The 23240-nt window shown below is 46.9% G+C and overlaps 1 protein-coding gene and 1 long non-coding RNA gene across 2 annotated transcripts in view; one reads left to right on the top strand and one right to left on the bottom strand.

The window, feature by feature from the left end:
- The window catches only part of LOC130198490 (uncharacterized), a 186236-nt gene that overhangs the window by 105704 nt on the left and 57292 nt on the right, over positions 1–23240 (bottom strand). The window contains exon 3 of the mRNA XM_056421656.1: positions 19876–21649. Coding sequence (XP_056277631.1) covers positions 19876–21360 — 1485 coding nt within the window. The 5' untranslated portion in view covers positions 21361–21649. The remainder of the gene's footprint in view (positions 1–19875; positions 21650–23240) is intronic.
- Positions 8493–11579, top strand: LOC130197520 (uncharacterized). The gene is made up of 3 exons (XR_008832477.1): positions 8493–10472; positions 10596–10634; positions 10731–11579. It is a non-coding gene; the product is annotated as an uncharacterized LOC130197520 (long non-coding RNA).

Raw genomic sequence — 23240 nt, 5'->3', positions numbered from 1 at the left:
GTGTTACTGAATGATTTAATATCAGATAATCACATTGATTTATGTTGCCTAACTGAAACCTGGCTGAGCCATGAAGAATATGTCTGCCTGAATGAATCGACTCCTCCAAGTCATATTAATACTCACATTCCTCGAGGCACGGTCGAGGAGGTGGAGTAACAGCCATCTTTACACCTCATTTGAAAGCCTTGTTCTTAGTCTTCTACAGCCAATTCGATTTGTGATTCTAGGTCCATATTCAGAGTTAATTTATATCAAGTTTGGTTCTTAAAACCGATAAAGTTATTATTGTTGGAGATTTTAATATCCATGTGGATGTTGATAATGATTGGAATCCTCTTCTGTCAGACCACAACCTCATAACTTTTTCCTTCTGTATTTGATTGATACCACGGTCCCAGATTGATCATCTTGTTGACTCAGACCCGCAACTGAAAGCAAGCGTCACGAGGGCTTGAGCATGGCGTTCAACTAATCGAAAAAAAAAACAACCCCAGGTTTCTCTCTGTGCGAGCATTTTCTTCCAAACCTTGGTAATGACTTTATGAACTACAAGATTAATAATCTTGCCCATAACCAGTGCCAATCTGTAATTATTTTCGGGTTTTTACTTTGAACACGTCTACCTGTCTCTTGGACCCCATCCCGGAGGAGCTTGAAGACGTTTTTTTTTTAATTGGCGGCTCTCTATTAGATATTATCAATGTGTCTCTGCTAAGGCGCCCCACACTCCTTCAAGGTGGCTGTTATTAAACCTCTCCTGAAGAAGCCCACTCTGGATCCATTGGCTAATCACAGACGATCTCTAACCTCCCTCCTCTCCAAGATCCTTGAGAGAAAGTGGTAAAATCAGTTTTCACGAGGTGCTAAAGACAGACCGATCTCTAACCTCCTTCCTCTCAGATCCTTGAGGTGTAAGTAAAAAAATCAGTTGTCGACTTTCTCTCTGTCCTGGTCTTGTGATCGATCTCAGTTTGTATTTGTGTGATGGCGCCTCGATAAAAAAAAAGTAATTTAATCGGCCCTGAGCACCTCAGAGATCAATTATCTGGTGATGTGGATTCTGTAGGCATTGCCCTGGCATCGATCGGACTTGTCCTTTAACCCACGTAAAGCAAATCATCATATCTTAAGGGCTTGCGTACATATATGCCCACTAGAGAGCTACTCACTACTATGCGGACTACTTGTAGTTCCTAGAGTATCGTGTGATTCCATCCATCGGAATATGCCTACTATGAACTATTCATACACTCTCATATATTCATCATATTCATTAAATTATTTTAACTCTAATTCTCACCATACACATATTTCATCTGTCCATCCCATCAGAGAGAGAGAGGATCCCTCTCCTCTCCAGGTTTCCTTCTTTTTTCCCCTGAAGTTATTATTTTTTTTCCTGGTCCGATGCTTGGAGGTTTGGGGGCAGGATGTCTATGTGTACAGATTGTAAAGCACTCGAGTGAACTAAATATAAATAAACTGAATTGAATTGAATGATTAAGAGGGAATACTTTTGTGTCTTAGTCTATTTTTACACTCATTACTTCTCACACTCACAATCAGTTGGATTGTTTCATTTGATCCAAGTCAACACTGTTATTATATTGTTCCTATAATTGCTATTAAATTACTTGATTATTTCGGAGATATTACTTATTCAGAAATTGCACACCCGTGAAATAACGTGTTACAAAAATTAGCCTCTGCAACCCATATTTAGAGGGTTGAATATCCGTCAGTGCGCTTCAGTCACATGATTTCACTGTAATTGCTACGTGGCTGTTAAGCGCTGATCTTTGTGACGAGGCTCATTTTGCACCGAACGCATATTAATGCGTATTACCTCAATTGAAGACGTGCAAACGCCACAGAAACGCCCGGAAGCCATCGGCCCAGGCTAGAGGGCCACTTCGCACGAAGCGGGGGGGATTTCACGAATTTGACATCGTTTTTGTGCTGTAATTGTGCAGGTTCCGACTCTTACCATCTGCGCCCGCCGCAGTTAGCGCAACGAGATTTATTACCAACATAAGCCCGTTATCTTATTTACATCCTAATCTTTATCTACACACTTACACTATCGTATTAACATAACGGATAGAAATCACGCCCCAAAAACTATGAGAATAAAACCCGGGCTCTCCTTTCGACTCAAATGAATTCACCACGATTCCAGCAGAGAGACGAGTGTCGCGACGCGCCGAGCGTCCCTGAAGCAGACCATCAAACCACATGAAGAAAAACAGAGCATGCAAATGGTGTTTGTGGCAGGTGTGACACACACGAGCGCGCATGCACATGGCTGCTCGCCTCTCCACTGGTGGGCCGCGAAGGTACTGCAGGTGGGCCGCGAGAGGTCATTTACAAGAAATAAATAAAATGTTTTTAATTTTCAATTTTGAAAAGTTTGAAATTAATATAAAAATATTTATGATTTAAATTACGTGTTATTCTTTTATCTGACCTATTTTTGATCCGTGACGTGTCTTGTATCTCGTCAATAGCGGGAAATTGTGTGTTCTGTGTTTGTTTCGTATCTGCTGTGTGTGTGTGTGTGTGTGTGTGTGTGTGTGTGTGTGTAGGTGTGTCACTCTCCACAAACCTATTTGTAACACTTGTATATATTGTGCAGGGAAGTAGGGAGTTTGACGACATTTTCTTTCTTTTTGTCATCTGTGTTTGTTAGATAGGGAGTTAGGGAAGAACGGTGTATTTGATTTTATTTTTTTGTTTGCTTAGGTTAGTTAGTTTCCTTTTAAAAGTAAGAGGTGTTTTGTTTTTTGTATTTTGGCCTTGTCGGCTCCTGAAGCTGTTCTCCCAGCCCCAAATAAATACAACAACAAAAAAACGCAAAGTTGGAAAGTGGTCTCGCTCTTTCCTGTTGCGTCTAAGACCTGGTCGTAACATTAGGGTTGCAAATTTCTGTATTTTACTTAAAACGATTGATAATTGATAAGATACAAAACGTACATCTTTTTCTTAGTTTAAGTATTATTTGAACAATTCTAGCGGCACATTAGTTATGTGAAACATTAATTGATGAAGCACAAACAATTTAAACGAACAGATTAATAAAACAATTAGGCTCTCGCTCGAAACGGCTGCTCTTGTCCGCCTGTCGTTATCCAACAAAAGGCGCCGCCAAACAAAACAATGTCCAATGGGGCGCCCTCTTGTAGTATTAAAGTAAATATATATGAGCTCCGGAGAAAATGGTATACAAAACATACATTGTCGGTTAATACATTTTTAATCGGTTAAATTCTGAAGGTCATTTAATCATCCCTTGTTTATGTTTTGATCAGAGTTGTGATCAGCGCCGCCGCTCCCATAACGCGCACTACGCGCTGTGCGTAGGGCACCAAGTCCTGAGGGGGCAACACAAAATAGGCAACTAAAAAAATCCTCATAGTTATAATAATTATAATGCCGATATTATTTCAGTCTCGAAATATTAGGCGCCTTTTAGGCATGTATATCACAAAACAGGCAGAACAAGAGAGATGTTTAATCGCTCAGCACCCCCCGTTAACACTTCTCGGGTCGCATCTGAGCGATCGATCACGGCCGCACGCGCGTGTGTGTGTGTGTGTCTGCGTGCGTGTGTGTCTGTGTGTCCTGTTTCTGTGTCTGTATCTGTGTGTGCGTGTGTGTCTGCGTGTGTGTGTGTCTGCGTGTGTGTCTGAGTGTGTCTGTGTGTATCAGTTAATGTGTGTGCGTGTCTGTGTATGTATCTGTGTGTGAGTGTGTGTGTGTCTGCGTGCCTGTGTGTGTCTGTGTGTGTGTGTGTCTGTGTGTGTGTGTCTGTGTGTCTGCATGTCTGTGTATCTCTGTCTGTGTGTGTGTGTGTGTGTGTGGGATTCCCTTTTATTCTGCCCCACAGTGAAATGTCCGGCCGGTATTGAAGACGGTCTCCTGTCTGAGACGCGGCTTGAATGCGGCGAGCTAATTATTGATCATTGATCGCCCATCGATCCGGCATCGGCGTTCGGTCAGCGGCGCCCGCTGCCTCTGTGATCTGGTTGCGGCGCGGACATGTTGCCCTGTTGCCCTGTTGCCCCGTTTGATCTAATTCAGTCCGTCTCCGGAGGGCTCGCCGGGTGACACACACACACACACACACCCTAATAGAACATTGATTATTCATCATTATTAGACTTTTCCTTTCGCACAATGAGCTGTTCGATGCGTCTCTCCACTGTTTCCTTCCCGCGATACATTATTCAGGGCAGAACTGTGCTTTTAGCCTCAGAGTATGCAAATCAGGCTTTTGATTATCATAATCAGCCGACGTATTAGAGGCAGCGTGTGCGCCGGTGTGCGCGCGTGTGTGTCGGCGGCTCGTCCGGGCGATTGTTTGTGTGTTTTATTGCTTCAGTGCTCCGCTCTGGTGGTGTATACTCCAAACTGACATTTTTAGCCGAAGGAGACAAGCTCGGGAAAGGCCACTGGAGGCTTAACTCACTGCTGTACATTTAAAGGGAAAATCGCCCACATATATGCCGCCGCGTGCCACTGCCAAGAAGAATGGCTTTTACCAGCGGCGGCCAAAAGCCTGTGTGCGCGTGTGTGTGTGTGTTTGTGTGTGTGTGTTGTTAGAAGTGGGACAAATAAATGCGAATTTTTCTGGGATTAGCAAGAGGAGCCGTAGACCAGGCCGGGAAAAGTGAATGCGGAATGTGAGTAATAAAACAGATCAAAGGGGACCCCAGTTCCATTAGACTACAACAACAGGAAAGCAACAAGGCATCCATCAGGCCGGCCGACGGGGAGAGTGGCTGTAAGATCAAATGAAAGCATCGAGGCCATCGCTGGGACGATAAGCAGAGGGCCAGGTGTGACAGAACACGGGTCCTGAGTGGTCATCTTTGGCGTTTACAACCGGCTCGACACGAGAGGTAACCATGGCACCTCTTGTGATATTCAAATGAAGACCTGGTTGATTGTGTGTTCGGAGCCCATATCCTGACCAAATGGGCCAGGGAGGATGTATTGCGGAGTGAATAAACACAAACCTGAATTCATGTGTGTTAACCTGCCTGTAGATCAATGGTCATTGATATGATAATGTGATATATGTCTCCCAATATGTTCTGTATCCTGACCCCCGGTTAGAGTGTGTTTGATGTCACTGCCCACGGGAAGTCTCACCAAGTCTGAAAGGATCATAAAGAGGGGACCCTAAGTGCCTGAGAGATAAGAGGAGACACCCGGAGACAGGTCACCGAGGTGACCGAGCTCATCTAAACCAGCTAAGACAACGGTCCCCCTCTTTGAAGTGGGACAGAGAGTCTCTCCAGAACCTCTCAGGAAGAGAGGGGGGGGTGGATGAACCCCCCATCAGCACCCCAAAGAGGGACGGATATCCGGTGAAAAGTGGGAGGAGCAGAGGGTATAAAGGTGACGAACAGGGAAAAGGAAAACAGGCTTTTTGAAAATGAGTTTTTGAAAAGAAAAGAGGTTTTTTCATAGGTTGTGGTTTGCGTCAGGCGTCCGTGAAGTACTCACGGACGCCTGACGTACTTTGTCTATTTTTCTTCTTTTTTTCTGAAAGGCTGAAGAAAAAGAGAGTTTTTTGAGTTCTTGTGACTTTTGGTCAGGCTCCCGAGAGGGAACTCACTTATAATTGTACTTTGTTTATTTCTTTCTTCTTTTTTTGAATAAAATACTTGGCTGCCTTGCAGTCTTAAACTTTACATTCGGTTCGTGGACCTATTTTTTTGTGAGCCCTATTTCTTCACCTGTCGACCCACCCGAGGAGACCAAAGGCGGAGACCCGAGAGCGGACCCCCGCCGCCCCCGAGGTGAGTCTGAGCGACATCTGCACGGCTACACCCACTGACCCCAGTTACTCAGGGCACATACTGATTCCTCACACACTGGTAACTGACATTTTGTACTAAAGAGAGATATCGCTGCAGCCGGTAGACCTCCGTCTCTCGGCCGAGCCGTGGTTGGTTCTGGGACCAAGAGAGGGACTCGTAACACCGAGTCCTCGTCGCGGAGTTTGTCCTAAGAATAAGAATATTAATAAGTGTCCCGCCAGCCGCTCTACGAGCCTTGTACCCTCGAGCGGGCTGGGAGGAGACCAGATAATTGAATACACAGCGTTTCTCTCCGCGGAGATCGATCTGACATCATCTAGGGGTGTCGCGCGCCGAGCCAAACAGCAACCACTGTCGAGGTGCACGCGCGCCGCTCATCAGGCCCGAACGATCGCAGAATCATATAGAGGGAGTTACTGATCTCCGCCTTCCTCCCCCTTAACTCGGTCTTCGCCCTCGCTCGAGTTTCCCTCTCCCCCTCGAAGAGTAAGGCGAGGATACCGTGACCGGGGCCGTCGTCAGAAGAGAGGACGGGCATCGTGACCCGTGGACCCGCGTCCTCTCCAGTGCGACAGGTTAGCAGCGCGCGGTGACGCGCTGCGCCTGGGCGCCGCCGACGTGCTTTTACGACAGTTTGCTACACGTCTGTCCTTAGAGCACGATTATTTCCCTCAATAAAGTACCCGGTGTGAGCCGACTCACACCTCAAACCTTTCCCCCCCTCCTCTCCATCTCTCCTCTCCCGTCTCGTTCCCCCCCCGCTCCTCTCCTCCCCCGGTTTCCCCTACACGAGAAGACTGCGGCGTGACTTTTCTTTCCGTCTCCCACCCGAGGCGACCGAATCGGTTCACGTACGCGTCTCTCTTAACAGTGTGTGTGCAAAGGACAAAGAGCAATGTGCGATCATGAAAGAGATTTTTCGGGCACCGTTTATCTTTTTCATTATTTCGCTCTATCCTTCAGAAGAGGGGGTACGACTGCTTATCGGGCTTTTTGCCAGAAAATGGACGGATTGTTTTAAGGCTGTGATCCCATGTAGGATGAAAAAGGCCTTACAGATATTACATCTTGTAATATATTCTTATGGAACATACCGTGTTGAAAAAAACTTGGCCAGCGTATACTTTATGCTTTATTAATGCTGCGTGTCACTTTAGTTTAATTATCTCAGCGTGTGTGTGTGTGTGTGCCTGCCTCGCAGGATGCATTTAAATATGTACACCTTTGTGGCTGCGTCCGTCGGCAAGTTGAAGAGAAGATCCCCTCCTCACGCCCCCCCCCCTCCCCCTCCCCCTCCCCCTATCGGGCGCCACCTTTCACCGATTCCGCCCCGACCTCTGACCTCTTTCCCCCTGACCTGACCTCGCCATCCGCTCTGTGGCCCCCTCCCTCTCTCGGTGGCATCCACCGGCCATGCCAGCTGCTAGCCGAAGCGCGACAGTTTCCCACACAGAAAAGTCTACAAGGGCATCAAGTAATTGGTGTTTTTCTTAAGATCGCTATAGAAAAGCTTAACGCTGCTCTAATATTTAATGTGTCCAAAGAATGAGATAACTCCGGTCTACGGAGGGTTGCGGTGCTCATTATTTTGGCTTCACAGTGTTGCTGTTTGGTTCACTCTCGTAGCTTTAATCATCGTTTCCAGCAGCTGCTTTAACCCTTGTGTTGCCTTCGGGTCAATTTGACCCGATTCAATGTTTCACCCTCCTGTCGCCTTCGGGTCAATATGACCCGATTCAATGTTTAACCCTCGTGTTACCTTTATATTTACTAACATATTTTACCCTTGAGGTCAATATGACCCCAGCTATTAAAATCTCCAGAAAATTACTAGAATTAATATTGTTTTCCAAGTTTAAGTGTGAGGTACTTTATGTTTGTTTTTTGACTCCCGAAAGAACACCGACATTAAACATTGAATCGGGTCAAATTGACCCGAAGGCGACAGGAGGGTTAAATATTGAATCGGGTCAAAATGACCCGAAGGCAACACAAGGGTTAAAACAAGAAACGCTCTCATAAACCGACTGAACGATGCCGACAGACGGACGAGCCGCAGAAACTACAAGTTAACCATAACAAACATAAATCAGCTTTTTAATTTTTTTTTAAAGAAAACGTTTTAACATGGCAACCAATGTTATTTAGTTTTACAAGAAATACAGTTGTCTCGAGCTAAATAAAGTAAATTAAATATTTCGAGCTATGTTTCAATGGCCGACACTGCCTTTCCGTTAGCTAACAACACTATACGAACATGCTAAGCATGTTTTTATTTTTACATTTGACCATTTAAATGTTTACCTGAAAGAAGCTTTGGACCTCAACTCTTATCCATCTTATAATTTGGTTTTCTTTGTCCAGCGCTGCATTGCTGTAGACACGAGCAGGTCCAACGTCATTCAATAGCTTGTTTTCTTTATGTCTGTATCGTGTGCTGTAAATGTGGTATCTGCATAATTCATAAATTAACTCAATAAATTCTTAAAATGTTAGCCAAAAACGTGTTCTTACTCAATTTTAATCAGTTCAGGATGTTAGTGCCAGATGTCATTTAATTCCCTGCAGGCGTTTGAGATATTGTGCCCATGACCGTGTTATGGACATCCCAAAAACACAATGCCTCATCATCAAAATCATGTTGCTTTGTTGCCATATTTATATTTCCAACTTGGAATCCAGTCCAAAAAAACTAAAGCTCAGAAGCTTACCCAACCACCTAATTAACCAGCTTTCGTGTTAACATGGGAGCACACCACGCTAATTAAAGCAAGTATTCATATTTTAATTTAGTACTTTGATGATTTGAAGCTGAGATTTTTTGAAAAAGCCCCACACACCACAACGTTCATCCACTGGTAACTGGCAAGTATTTATAAGCTTACGTTCAGATCCGAGTGAGCGGCAGAAGAACTGATCCCAGATCGGATGATTAGCTGTAGGTTTATATACATGCTCCACTCTGGCTGCGACTTCACCTGACAGCTCATTGCTCTCTCTCCCTCATCTTCAGCCTCCTCCTCTCTCACCCTGCCCTTCGCTCCCTGACTCACGGCCTCCTTCGGGGGCCACGGTGGGAGAACAGTGCACGGTCTGGGCCGACGCATAAATATTAGCTCAAGGTCAAAGGGGCCGTGCATAATCACGACTCTGACTGCCGCGCGGCCTCTTCGCATATTACTGCACCCATTGACACGGCTAACCTTGACGAGTTAAAGCCCGATGGCCTGTTGGAAATGAACACCAAAAATAAAATACCCAAAATGAGTCAGCAATAGCTCCCCTTCACCAGAAGGGTCATATCCATATGTCTGCTCTCTTTTCAAATGCAATAAGCTGAACAAGAAGAATCCATCGTCCACATCCACATTTCAAAAGCAATATCACCAATATCCCATGATGATGATGCAATGTCTTCCACTTGTCTTCTTACTCGGGCTGTAAATGTACATCCTGTATATACCATACATCTGCTCAAAAACACAAATAGAAATAAATACATTGGATATTGATCACTATTCATGCATGACTGAAGGGCTCCATGCTCTGTGAGGTATGCTCGGATTGCCCCCCCCCCCCCCAAGTACGTGAGTGAGATGGTTACTGGCTCCTCCCACAGGCTCACAGTGACTTCCCAGCAGCCTCTACTGTAGTGCAGCTAAAGCAGGGGTGTCAAACTCATTTACATTGTGGGCCACTTCAGCATCATGGCTGCCTCTTAAAGGGCCAGTGTACCTGAAACGCTCGATGGTGTTTTGAGCCCTGGTCCCGCCCCCCAAAACTCTGATCCAATCAATGCGCTACCCCCACTTGGAGCGGAGCGCATATTCAAATCCACTTTTTGGAGCGCATTGCATATTCAAACCCGCGCATTTGGAGCCAAACCCACTTGGAGCGCATTTGGAGCGCATTTAACCCACTTGGTTCAACAATTTCAAAGGTACGTAGCTATTTTTGGGCCGGCTAATGTTGTGGTAATGTTATTTCAACCTGCTAGCTAGCAGATAGATGATGCTAATCTTAGCTGTGGTAATGTCATTTCTACCTGCTAGCGAGCTAAATCTGGTTAAAACATTAGGTAACAAAGTAAGATTAATTACTGCAGATTAATCACTGTATTTGAGTGATTGTTAATGGTTAGTGGTTATCTTTCAAATGATGCCTGTGAGGCACTTGACGTTGAGACTGGTTGACTTCCAGGCTGCTTTGGAATAAGGATACCTCTGAGGCAGCCACCAGTTTTGGATAACTCTGAGGCATCATAGGTAGTGTTGACTGCCAGGCTGCCTAGTCGTTGGTATACAGGTTAACTCACAGGCATCCAGTTGGTTTTAGATACCTGTAAGGCATCTAGACGGACATTAAGAGGGGCTGACTCCCAGGCTGCTTCCTAACACTGGTTAGCTCTCAGGCAGCCAATTAGCTTTGGATGCCTTTGAGGCACCTGACGTTGAGACTGGTTGACTGTAGACTGATATCCCTTAGTTAAATTGTCCTCATGCCTCCTCATACAGATAGGCCTATTGAATAAATCTGCCAGATTATTTTTAACATTGCATATGCCTAACATTATGTGATAATACTAATCACACTCATATTGCCTTTCTCTTTCAGTTCATGAAGAAATGGCGCCCAGGAAGGGTAAGGTTCAACCTAGACCTACTTTAATGACTAAAAAAAAGTCTCTTTCACACACTGACATTTAACAATGACTTCAATAATTCCCAAAAATACTTATTAGTTCCTTGCAATGTCTTTATACAGTAGGATGGAAGCGGAAGGCCCTGCAGGTGTCAAAAGGTGGTAAGTTATTCTTTATCTTGCCATCTGGACTCGAGTACTACAACACTAGTTCATCTCCTCATATAGCAAATTTGGTTACTTCTTGTTACTTTATAGGACCATCTGCAAAGATCGCAATTTTCCACCAGTCACCACTGGTTGGTGGAGCCTCCGCCCCAGCCCCAACCCCATCTAGCCCTGCTGCTCCATCCACCCTTCCTGCCCCATCCGGCCCTGCTGCTCCACCAAGCCCTACTGCCCCATCCCAGCCGGCATTTCAGAATGTCCACAGCCTTTTGAGGACATGCTCAGGGCATCGGAGCAAAGGTGAAGTGCACAGCTAGGCATAGGTTTCTTCAAGACAGGTTTATATTTTTAGTGGTAGTGTGGTAGTAACAGTGCTGAGACCATTTGTGATGGGATCTGGGAAAACCAGTCACATGGTGAAATTTGACCTTTTGGAAGCTGACTTCAAGCTTGTTTCAAATATGTTTTCATTATTTGTCTGTTTCAAATGTTATGATTGCCCAAAGTCAGCTGATCAGTTAGATTTCATGGAATAGAATTTTGACAAAAACAACTTTAAAGAGGGGTTCTAAATAGACTGGCTGGTTGAATAAAGCACATTTTAACACATTCAATTAATGAAAAACAAGTAGATATGTTTAGGGATGATAGACATGTTATAGAATAATAATTGAATCAAAACCCAATTTCACCAAAATACTGAGTTTCGACCTACTAGTATTTTCACTCTAATCTCAAAAATGTCCCTTTTCACCATGTGACTGGTTTCCCCAGAGCCCATCACAGTTTTGGGTTATAGGAACATCTGTTGGGATGGCAGTAAAGACAGAAGGGCTATGTACAGACATTACATGTGTACAATACTGTACTGTATGTAAAGAAGATGAAATCCTAATATTGTTACGAATAATATTGTTGAAACATTGAAACCTTCTTTGAGTGTGACTCAGAAATTATTTTTACAAAGATACCAGATAACGGTGGAGGAGATCAGGAGGAGGACTGCTCCACCTGATTGCAAACTATTCAAAGACAGACCACAACAAGCGGCAGATACAAACTGTCCATCACGACGGGGCATTTAAGCGCAGGCGAAGACAGCGAACCCGTAACTAGTCTTTCCCCAGTTTTCCGACCTGTCCCACACTGCCCCAATAAAATATTTAGATAATATTTATAGTGTATTAAATTCTGCCATCCTTCGTGCTTAGTAAACTAAGCTGTTTGCGTGAAATTTTGTTTTACCATTTTACTGTGTGTATGAGGGTTGTATTTGGCCTTTATTTTCAATAAAGAATATGTCACACCCCATCAGTCATGTCTCTCCTCCATCATGTGTGTGTCCTCTGACGATACATTTAAAAAAAATAATTCATGTAAGTTGGGGTTTCATTAACTTGTAACACTCTACTGGAATAAACCCTTATGTGAAGCTGTAGAAATTAGTGTTGACATAGTGTTACCATGACTATTTGCCTTAATCCACATGCCTAACATGTCGGATCTGTAATTTACACCATGCGATTTCAGGCCCAGCTAGCTAAATTATCAGACTAGTTAAATCAAGATGCCAAGTTCAATACACTTCCAATTCACGACACATACACAGTGATGTAGAACATGAAGATATTTAATTAATGAACACAACAAACAACAAATTGCTAATTGTTAATATTTTCAATGTGTGTCAACACACTTTTTAAAAATATCCACCACCACCTCTACCATTCCTGGCCCCAAGGTGTGCGTGAGGAGGTCAAATTGATCATTTGACCTCACCTGGTTGGCGAGGTGCTGGAGCTGTTGTCTGGAGGAAAAGATAAACATAAATTCAGGATAAATAATGTCTATTAAACCTGTCAGAGCCCAGATATAGGATGTGGAATATTGCAAATTACTTGAACTCCGTGGCTCTCCTGTGGCCACAGTGGGGTCTGATGCCGCAGCATGGCCACTTCTTTAAATTCGATGCTCCTGGCAGCCAGAGCACCGACGGAGGAGCACAGGTCCTTGGCTTCGCCTTAACAAAAATGGGAAAGACATATCATGACACGAACACAGTATTAAATTCAGATTTGATGCACATACCAATGTGACAATGAAACACTTATTGACACTGGGGTGTAATAGTTTGGAGCTGGCTTTCTGAAGTTCTTTATTGATATAAAGTAGTCTTTAAAGTCTTTAAAGTAGTTATTTATTAATATAAAGTAGTCAACACTACCTATGATGCCTCAGAGTTATCCAAAAACTGGTGGCTGCCTCAGAGGTATCCTTATTCCAAAGCAGCCTGGAAGTCAACCAGTCTCAACATCAAGTGCCTCACAGGCATCCAAAGCTAATTGGCTGCCTGAGAGCTAACCAGTGTTAGGAAGCAGCCTGGGAGTCAGCCCCTCTTAATGTCCGTCTAGATGCCTTACAGGTATCTAAAACCAACTGGATGCCTGTGAGTTAACCTGTATACCAACGACTAGGCAGCCTGGCAGTCAACACTACCTATGATGCCTCAGAGTTATCCAAAACTGGTGGCTGCCTCAGAGGTATCCTTATTCCAAAGCAGCCTGGAAGTCAACCAGTCTCAACGTCAAGTGCCTCACAGGCATCATTTGAAAGATAACCACTAACCATTAACAATCACTCAAATACAGTGATTAATCTGCAGTAATTAATCTTACTTTGTTACCTAATGTTTTAACCAGATTTAGCTCGCTAGCAGGTAGAAATGACATTACCACAGCTAAGATTAGCATCATCTATCTGCTAGCTAGCAGGTTGAAATAACATTACCACAACATTAGCCGGCCCAAAAATAGCTACGTACCTTTGAAATTGTTGAACCAAGTGGGTTAAATGCGCTCCAAATGCGCTCCAAGTGGGTTTGGCTCCAAATGCGCGGGTTTGAATATGCAATGCGCTCCAAAAAGTGGATTTGAATATGCGCTCCGCTCCAAGTGGGGGTAGCGCATTGATTGGATCAGAGTTTTGGGGGGCGGGACCCCCGGCTGCCTGGAAGGCGCCGGTGAGGGCTCAAAACACCATCGAGCACCTGAAACTGTATAAACTACACCTAAACATATAGTGAAATAACTCTCTTTGCATTTAATTATTGTTTATTGAAGTGTAGAAATATTGTACATAAGAACATTCCTTTAATATTAAAACATAAACTCGTTTAATTTAAAACTTTCAAAATAAAAGTATAGGATTTTTTTTAAAACATTTAATTAAGAAAAGGTGATCGTTATTCTTTCTTTATTATTATTGTCATTTTTTTTCCTTTGTTTATTTTTTCTTCTTTCACAATACTCTGACTTTATGATGTTATGTCCATTGTTTCGCCGTCCTCTAGGTGTTATGTCTATGTATTGTCTTTTGTCTTATAATAAAAAAATTGAAAATAAAGAAAAAAAGAAAAGGTGATCGTGTGTCTTTCAAGCCGTCACGGGCCATATAAAATGACGTGGCGGGACGGGTTCGGCCCCCGGGCCTTGAGTTTAACGCCTGTGATCTAAAGCTTGACATTACTCGTTTCCAACGGTAACAAACGTGTTATAGGAGACTGGAGAGGAAATGATCCAAGATCTTTTGAACACAACTTGCTCCTTTATTTACTCAGGTTATATCTTTAATCGACTTTGTTGTTAAAAATACTTCGTAATAAGACCTATTTCAGACAACATACAGTTGGTTTTATGGCTTAAAATATAGCTGACGCCGCATGTTTTCTGCAAAAAAGATGAGATTATCAAAAGCATTTTCTTTTTGAGCATCGCAAGTCTCATAATAATGGAGGAAAGAACATCTGGAGATTCATAAATGGCAATTACAGGTAAGAGGACAACTATGTATTTTAGATTTTGGACTGAACAGTAATTTAAAGTCGCACACACACACTAACCCGAATGTTCAGGTTTATCTACATTTCTTATTTTACATTCAAAATTGATGTGGATGTATTTTGAAGCAGCTCATATACTCTCAGAGATATCCTCACATCGGGGGAAGAACGATACTTTAAATTCAGATCCTCGCTCCGCTGATTTGTTCGACATTATCCGGAGATGAAACGCGGCTGTAAAGAGAGACGGGAGATTGAAAGCAAAGAAGAGAAAGGCAGGCTGTGTTTCCTTTGAATTCCATCTTTAATAGACTCCACACTATCTCCTCTTTTCTCCCTCTTCTTTTCTCCTTCCTATAGCCTCATTCCCTCAGTCATCCCGTCTATTCTTTCCTCCACGTGATCCTCCACAGATTTGAATGCGGCCTCCGCGGGGACTCGTAATAAAAATGGTATTTAACCGCTCCCTCTGTCCTCTCTCTCTCTCTCTCTCTTGTATTTCCCGCCGTGTCCCCCCCCCCCCCCCCCCTCGCCGATGCCCTGGTTTCCCTGCTGCCTCTTTTCATAACCCTCTCTTCCTCTCCCCGGCCTCGGGCCTCGTATCTCGAGCCGAGAGGTCATCTCCAGAAACGTGTGTGATCTCCTTCCCTCCTCCGTATCCCCCCATCTCTCTTCGTTTTTTTTTCCTTCTTAAACTGCCTCACACGTTCCTCCCCCTTCCGCCAAGTTGTAAGCTATTAACCTTTCCTCACTTTCCACCACTCTCACTCTTCTTTCCCCCTCCTCCGCTCCGTCAATCCACACGCCATTACCGGTGCCCTTAAAAAATATCGTTCGTCCCCCCCCCTATTTCTTTCCACACCTCTCGCTGCACTCTCTCTGAGGTTCAATCCCATTTGTTTCCGCGTCATCCCTTCTTCGCCCTGGACGGTAATCTCTCTCTCTTCTGTCTTGTTATCTCCCTCTCTCTCTTCCCTCCCTCCAACGCTGTAGTCACTCCTCTAATTGCTGTCTCACCCCTGCTGTGCACGAACCCGGAGGCTAAATGATGTCTACGGGGAGTATGAGTGGAGGCACGCGGAAAAAAACACAGCGCCGCTCGCAGTGAAATTAGTTTTTTTTTCTCTTTCTTATCATTATTGATGAGTTCCTTGTCAGGAGGTGTGTGTGTTTACAGTTGTTGGCACCATCTCACACTTCTTGTTTCTCTCTCTCTCTCTCTCTCCAGTCTCATAAAGGACCTCTTTTATCTGACTCGTGTTCTGGCTTAAAAGCGGGCCTTTATTTTTTGATTTTCGGTCTTTTGTGATGCGTTTGTGTCAGATCTGATTTTGGCGGTGTGTTTACGTGTCCGCCTCTGATCGGAGGGAAATAACAGCAGCAGTTCCTCTTTGTGAACATCCTCGGGAGGCGAGGGCTAAAGTACTGTCTGCGACATGTCCTTAAAGGCATACGGGTGGCCACCGATTGCCTGACAATAATTAAACAGCTGTCAGTTGATACCTTGCCACGGTTTAATTGTAATACTGAAGTCTACAGAACTACAGCGTAGAAATTAATGTTAAATAATAGGTAAAATATTCCCCTCTGAAATGTGACATGAAATATGCATCATCAAGTAAAAGCAACCTGTTAGGTTGTAATAGTTTATTTTGATAACATGTGCAGAGGTCTTATGCTTTAAATTAATACATATAGAAAGATATTATAATCAGAAATATTAGGGAAAATATTGATATCGTTATTAATGTGTTATGAAGCATAGGGGATAATGTTTACTCTATGCAAATGTAAATGGCAAGAATTAATGTATGTTGCATAAGAGTGACTATCTTAGTATTTCAGATTGTCGAAGCCGATTGAAGCCCGTGAAAGTGACTTTAATGCGGACAATAACAAGACGGGACTTTTATTGTGAAAATACTTGTTTAGCGACTTGACCGGAAGTGACGTTTTGACCCGGGGTTCAGTGACATTCGACCCCTCGTTGTTCTAGCGGGACTTTGACCCAACGAGAAGGTGTTAAGGGTTGGACTCACCTTTGAGAGCGAGGATTGGCTGATTTTGAGTCTAAGACTCTGTGGATTAGAGATAGCGCTCTCTTCCGATGGACCCCGGGCTGCAGGCTGGACCTGAGGAGCCGGGACCGATGAAGACCACGATCGTGAGGACTTGAATGTTTGTTTTACACTTCCTGCCATGAAATGTTAATAACTTAATTCACGAGCGTCCGGAAGCCTGTTTTCCATCATTTGCGAAGTGCCCAGTTTCAGAACATCCCTACACACCTCAACGCGTGAATGAAAGGAGTCAGTGTCGTCATGGTAATATGACTAAAAGGGGCTCGGCCGCCACGTGCGCACATGCACACATGCACTTTAACTTCCCCGCCTCCCTTTTTCATCACGCCGTCGATTTCCTGCGCGCGCTCGTCGCAAAATATCCCGTGGGCGCCGCACAACAGCGCGGGCAGGGAGCGTCAATAACTGTGTCATTCGCTTTTCCAGATGCCTCCGGGCTGCAGCAATCTTTCAACTGCCTTTTGCAGAGCAATGTTCCAGCAGCGACTCGTGAACGAATGATTCAGCACAATCCGGAGTGTATCGCCGTATACCTTCGGGAGCCGGGGCGCCGTCGGAGCGCGAGCGCGCTTCATCACGAGTCACGTGTGTCATCACGTGTGTCGTCATGTGTGTCGTCATGTATGTAGCGCGAGCGCCACACTGTTAATTGTGTGATTCGGGCGTATTTCACTCAGCATGGAGTGTGTTTATGCCGATGTTCATGACATGCTAATGACCGTCGCCCCGGTCCGTTTCCTGTTGCAACGGCGATTTCACCTGCTGTGCGATCGCCCACGTGCAGGTAGCGCAGAGAGAGAGACTACTGTATATATGTCACGTTGCCTCCCCACGCGAGGTGTTCGGGAGTTTGCATTTCAAGAGGAAGAGAGGAAGAAAAGCTAATCAGAAAGCGATGGTTTTTTTCTTCTTCTTTTCCCTTTTTTTCCTCTTCCTAATCCCGGCTCTGCTGAGGCGCCTTTTTTTCTCCTCGAGAAGAAAAATCTCGTGTTTTTTTTTCTTCAACATTGCCTCTGCAATCACTTGAAACGCCTTTTCTCTTTTTTTTCTACGGACCATGTGACGGCATCAATTAAATTCCCAATTATCACGGGGCGAGGACAACTTCAGCGTGAGAAAATATAGTAACGTGGCATCATCTGCGAGGGGCAATGTGCACGTGTGTGTTAGAGGGAGAGAGAGAGAGCTTTTTGAACTGAAATGGAGATACTTCATGAACAAAAAACGTAGATCTCTGATGCCATCGAGAGACCGCAAAGGCCACTCCAACGACCTCGAGATCGGACAGCTGGCGTCTCAATTGGCTGCCTCTTTTAGATTCAATACCAGCTGTTCTTCTTTCTTTTTTTTATAGGGCTTCCAACAAAAGTGCTTCTCAACATCCATGTAAATATGATCCTGTGGTGTGTCACCGTGTCCACAAAGTTGGCCCACATCCCTTCGGCAGCAGCAGCGCCTTTGTCTCTCATTGACATCACAGATTAGAGCCTTGGCTCTCGCTTCCGGCTTCGCTTCAGAGAGATTGATCCAGACTGAACTGTCCCGAGATCACAGGATGGAGGAGGAGGAGGAGAAGAAGAAGAAGAAGAAGTAGAAGAAGAAGAAGAAGAAGAAGAAGAAGAAGAAGAAGAAGTAGAAGAAGAAGACATCTTATGTATAAATGCATCTGCCGGGTTGATGACTCTGAAAATGAGATCATCATGGTTTGATCAAACATTAAGTTTATTCCTACGCGCTACCGATCCCAGCTGGGGGGACATTGGTACAGCTGTCTGTTTATATTTGTAGTTCTATGTATTTTACTTGTAATTCTGTATGTATTCTATATTAATGTTTTATACTATCTGGACCTTGAGTCTGAAATAACAGTTTGATTGATTGAAGAAGACTCTCTCTCTCTCTCTCTCTCTCTCTTTCAGGTCCCTGAAAGAAGAGGGAACAGGCAACATGTCCGCATTGATCCCTCTGCCTATAGCACCGCTGCGCCGGAGCCGAGCGGGGGAGATTAAAAATTCATAAGCGTATTAAGATCTATAAGAGCATTATTCATGTGTGCCGTCACTGTCTCATACAGTAGGGTCCTAATCATGCACATCTCTGGCACCAGCGCTCTCACACACACACACACACACACACACAATAGCGGTCTGGGTGTACTCCAAGTGTCAGCACTATCATATGGGCATGTGTGTGGCCTGGCCGTGTTCCCTCCTTGAGTGCCATACAATGTCTTGGCACAAATACCTGCTTGACACAGCAGATTGGCACTAATGGCTTTACACGCCGTGCCATCTGCACCCCGCATCGCCGGCTCTTGCTCCTTCGCCGCGGCGCTTCATAGCATTTCAGCTCCGAGCCGTCATCAGTCAGAGGCGAAAATAGTTGAATTAAATGTCGGCTAACCGTCTGCGCACCTGGATATTAAAAGCTAAAAAGCATTCTGGAGCTTTTTTTTAAATTGTGTTATCCGAGCAGTCGCACGGGGATTGCTATTACGATTCATTTGCTCAGCAAACTGGCCACACAGCCTTATCAATTAGCTCACTTCACCACAGCTGGGTGCCGAGACGGACGGCGCACGCCGAGCGCCCGAGAGGGCGGCCGTGATGGGGCAGGGAGCGGCGGGCTGCGAGCCGGCCTTCTGCCCGGGGCACGTGACCCCCTCCGACCTCGTCTGCTCGCTCCCTTCAGAAGGAAGGGAGGAGTGTGGCGTCGGGGCGCTGGGGGCGAGACGGGCCCGGTCAATGGCTCTCGTAAATCACGGAGCGGAGCAATGGCACTCCGAGCCCACGTGTGTGTGTGTTGTGCCGGGGGGGCGACGATAAATCCTGTCAGAGCGCGTGTAAATCAGTCTGAACGGAATAAGCATTAGCGGGACCTTGCAGACCTCTGACCGTGAGGGAGGGGAGCCGACAGGTCTGACCTACAGGGGAATGAGGGAACGCTCGGACTACTCTTCCTTTCTGCCGTGGGGTGACGATCAATGGTGGAGGGAGAACGTTAAAGCCATCCGTTCTCCAGGATATGTCAATTTCCACTGGCGGGTGCGGATCGGTCGCCCCGTGGGCGGAGGGGGGATTTTGGGCTTCTGTCGCGCCTCATCGAGCTTTTCTTTCACTGAAGTTTAACTGCTACCTGGAATGCACACACACACACACAACAGATCCTGTGGGCGTGACTGTGGGGTTGAATTGTGCTCAGCACCTTGTGTGTGAGACGTTCGACCGAGAGAAAGACCCAAGGTCGAATAAGCCGCGTAGGAGACTTGTAAGCGTCTTACATATTCATAAAACAGTTCACAGCTCTTTGTCCTTACCCGTCCGATGAGCACGGGTTCAGGCCCGGCGTATTCTTCGATGACAAAGAACTGGTTCCAGATCCAGCTCCTCCTGGTGCGAGAGCGCGGCCCCGTCACTTCCATGCGATCGCGCGCCGCCTCCTCCTCCTCTTCCTCCTCCTCCTCCTCGGCCTCCTCGAACACGAGGCCCCTCCCGCTTTCCGGATCGGAGGGAACTCGCACGTCGCCGTCTTTGCCGTCGGGAGACGGGCGGAGCCTCAGGACACGACTGCCGTTGACGGGTCGCTCGTCTTCACCCGCGGGGTGCCGAGCTGTGCCGGGTTCCGTTTGAGCGGAGAGAACCGACTCCGGTAACGGGTCCCTGTGGAGATCCGCCGCTCCGCTCCCCGGTCCAACTCCCAGGGGTCGCCCTGTCAGCGCAGACTGCGGAGAAGCATCCGCTTCGGAGGGAGCGTGCGCCGGGGGATGTTTTGCCGATGGAAACGGCGGTTCCGTTTGGCCGATCGTTACGTCTCTCTCGGGGCCGAGACCGACCTCGCCGCGGGGTGTTGACAGCGAGCGGACGAGGCCTTTGCCCCGCCCTTTGCTTAAAGCCGGCTCCACTTCGCTGAGTGGATTAATCCGATCGTCTGGATTGAGATCCGGGGCGGTGACTGCGCCGAAATCAGGAACCGCGGTCTGGTTATCAAATCCGTCGTGAGGCAGAGTGACAGCCGCGTCTTGTCTCGGCACTCGCCGGGCCTCCGAGTGTCCGCGATTAACGTCGATCAAATCTCTCTTCCTGCTCCGGCTGCCCTTGCTCGGAAAGCTCAGGCCGGGAGCGCTCTGCATTTGGGAGTTGACGATCCTCACGAGGTTCTCTTTCGACAGCAGCTTCAGGAGCCCGTAGCCGCCGGTGAGGTTCAGCTTCCGGTTCGAATCGATGCCGAATCCCTTCCCCGGCACACCCGCGGCGTGGACACTCGCATCGGGTCTGGTCCTGGATCTCGGGCCCGATTTGAACCGGGTTTTGTTGCCGTGCAGATCTGGTTTGCGGTGGATCGCGAACGTCTTCTCGGGCCTTCCCGTCCTGCCGGAAGTCTCGCCGTTCTTGGTGTTGTTCTTGACTTTCTTCACCTCCTCCTCGCCGCTACCTAAAATGCGCATCCCTTCTTTTCGACTGACAGAGTCGACCTCGCGTTTGGGCTTCAAAGCTTTCCTCTCCTTGTTCGCCGCTGGGGGAGCGGCGCGACTCTGCAACCGTTTGGCCAGAGGGAACGAGCCGGGGTCCGCCGCCTGCTCGTGAGTCATCAGGTTCCTAAGAGTCGCCACGGGCATCGCGTTGGCGTTGGCGTTGGCGTCCACGCTCGCGTCCCATTGGTCCGCCGCTCTGCTCTCCCCTAGCTTCGGCGCGTGCGATCCGCCCGCTCCTCTCCTCCGTACGATCTTACTGGCCGAGGCGACTCCCGCGAGCCCCTCCCACAGGCACAGGGAAACCAACAGCAGCAGGTTTCTTGTAATCATCGTGTCTTTTGGGGCGAGATGTCCTAATTTGAGCGAGGTTGGCTGTGAGGCGGGTCTTGTTTTCCGGTTGTCTTCATTCTCTCTCCTGCTTTCCCTCTTTTCATGCCCCGCCTCTCACTCTCTCATCCCGGTGCCCTTCACACTGGAGCTGGAGGGCAGGTGTCAGTCACTCCTTATATCACACCAGGCCTCTCTCTCTCTCTCTCTCACTCTCTCGTTTCTCTGCTGGTTTCTTCCCCACTCCTCTCGCGTGGCGTCTCATTCAGTTTCCCACGGAGGTTTGGACACCCTGAGAATAAAAGATAAAGATAATTAAGTCAAAACTGTCATCATTGCACCGCGGTAATTAAAAGTGGAGCGGCGTCGACGGGCAGGCAGGACAACGCTTACAGCAGAGCAGCGATCACATTTTCAGAAGCGCAGAGCGGCTTTCTGGGCCCGGAACACACAACCGCTGGTACCTCTATAATGACACGAGTGTTTTTCTCACATCTATTAGATAGAAGGTGACAAAGTTATCATCTTACATGGGAAAAGATAGCGTAACACTGTGAGAGAAAAACACTCCGAGCGGCTATTAACGGGAACAACCGTCACCGATTGTCTTTTTTTCTTCTTCTTCTTTGGACTGCAGCGCAAGAAAAGGGACCAGCTTCCAGTGACGTCAGCGAGTTTGCGGAAGTAGCAATGAGCCTCATAGCAACGCTAGCGGACACCATCGTCCCCACGGTAAAAGTTAGGGTCTTTCCTAACCAAAAGCCGTGGGTTGATAGATCCATCCGTGAAGCTGTGAACGCCCGTACTGCTGCCTATAACTCCGGTCTTGTATCCGGCAACATGGACGAGTACAAGGCAGCGGTCCATGGACTGAGGAGGGCGGTGAAGAAGGCCAAGAGGAGGTACCGAGACAGAGTGGAATCACAGATGGAGCAGCGCGACACCAGGCGCCTATGGCAGGGGCTACGGACTATCACAGACTACCAGAGCAGACCCGCGCAATGGTGAGTGCCGACGCATCCCTAGCGGACGACCTGAACTCATTTTATGCACGGTTTGAGGCTAGCAACAACAGCGCTAGCTCGCTAACAACAACACCGTTAAGCGTGGCCGAGGTGAGTTCTACCGCTGGGGATGAACACACACTCTCTGTGACCGAGCACAGTGTGAGGAGGGCTCTGTTGAGGGTGAACACCAGGAAAGCTGCAGGTCCAGATGGCATATCTGGGCGAGTACTGAAGACCTGTGCTAACCAGCTAGCTCCAGTGTTCACCACAATATTCAACCTCTCCTGGCTGAGTCCGTGGTCCCCGCCTGCTTCAAGAGATCCACTATTGTCCCTGTGCCCAAGAATGCTTCTCCAGCATGTATGAATGACTACCGACCGGTGGCCCTCACCTCGGTGGTCATGAAATGCTGAGAGGCTGATAAAGGACTACATCTGCGCCTTCCTCCCTTCCTCCATGGACCCGCTGCAGTTTGCTTATCGCCCAAACAGATCCACGGATGATGCTGTCTCCCAGGTACTGCACACCACACTCTCTCATCTGGACAGCCAGAGGGGGCTATGTGAGACTGCTGTTCATTGATTATAGTTCAGCTTTCAACACCATAGTCCCCTCAGACTGGCCGGCAAGCTGATTGAGCTGGGACTGAACACCCCTGTGTGCTTGGATCCTGGACTTCCTGACCGCCAGGCCACAGGTGGTCAGGGTGGGCAGACACACCTCAAACCCCTCACCCTGAACACAGGATCCCCCAGGGTTGCGTCCTCAGCCCCTACTGTACTCCCTGTACACACATGACTGTGTGGCCAGGTTCAGCTCAACACCATCATCAAGCTTGCCGATGTCACAGTGGTGGTGGGCCTGATCTCCGACAAC

The sequence above is a fragment of the Pseudoliparis swirei genome, chromosome 8 (genome assembly GCF_029220125.1).
Source record: "Pseudoliparis swirei isolate HS2019 ecotype Mariana Trench chromosome 8, NWPU_hadal_v1, whole genome shotgun sequence".
In the NCBI taxonomy this organism is placed as follows: Eukaryota; Metazoa; Chordata; class Actinopteri; order Perciformes; family Liparidae; genus Pseudoliparis; species Pseudoliparis swirei.
This window is presented reverse-complemented; position numbering and strand designations above follow the sequence as displayed.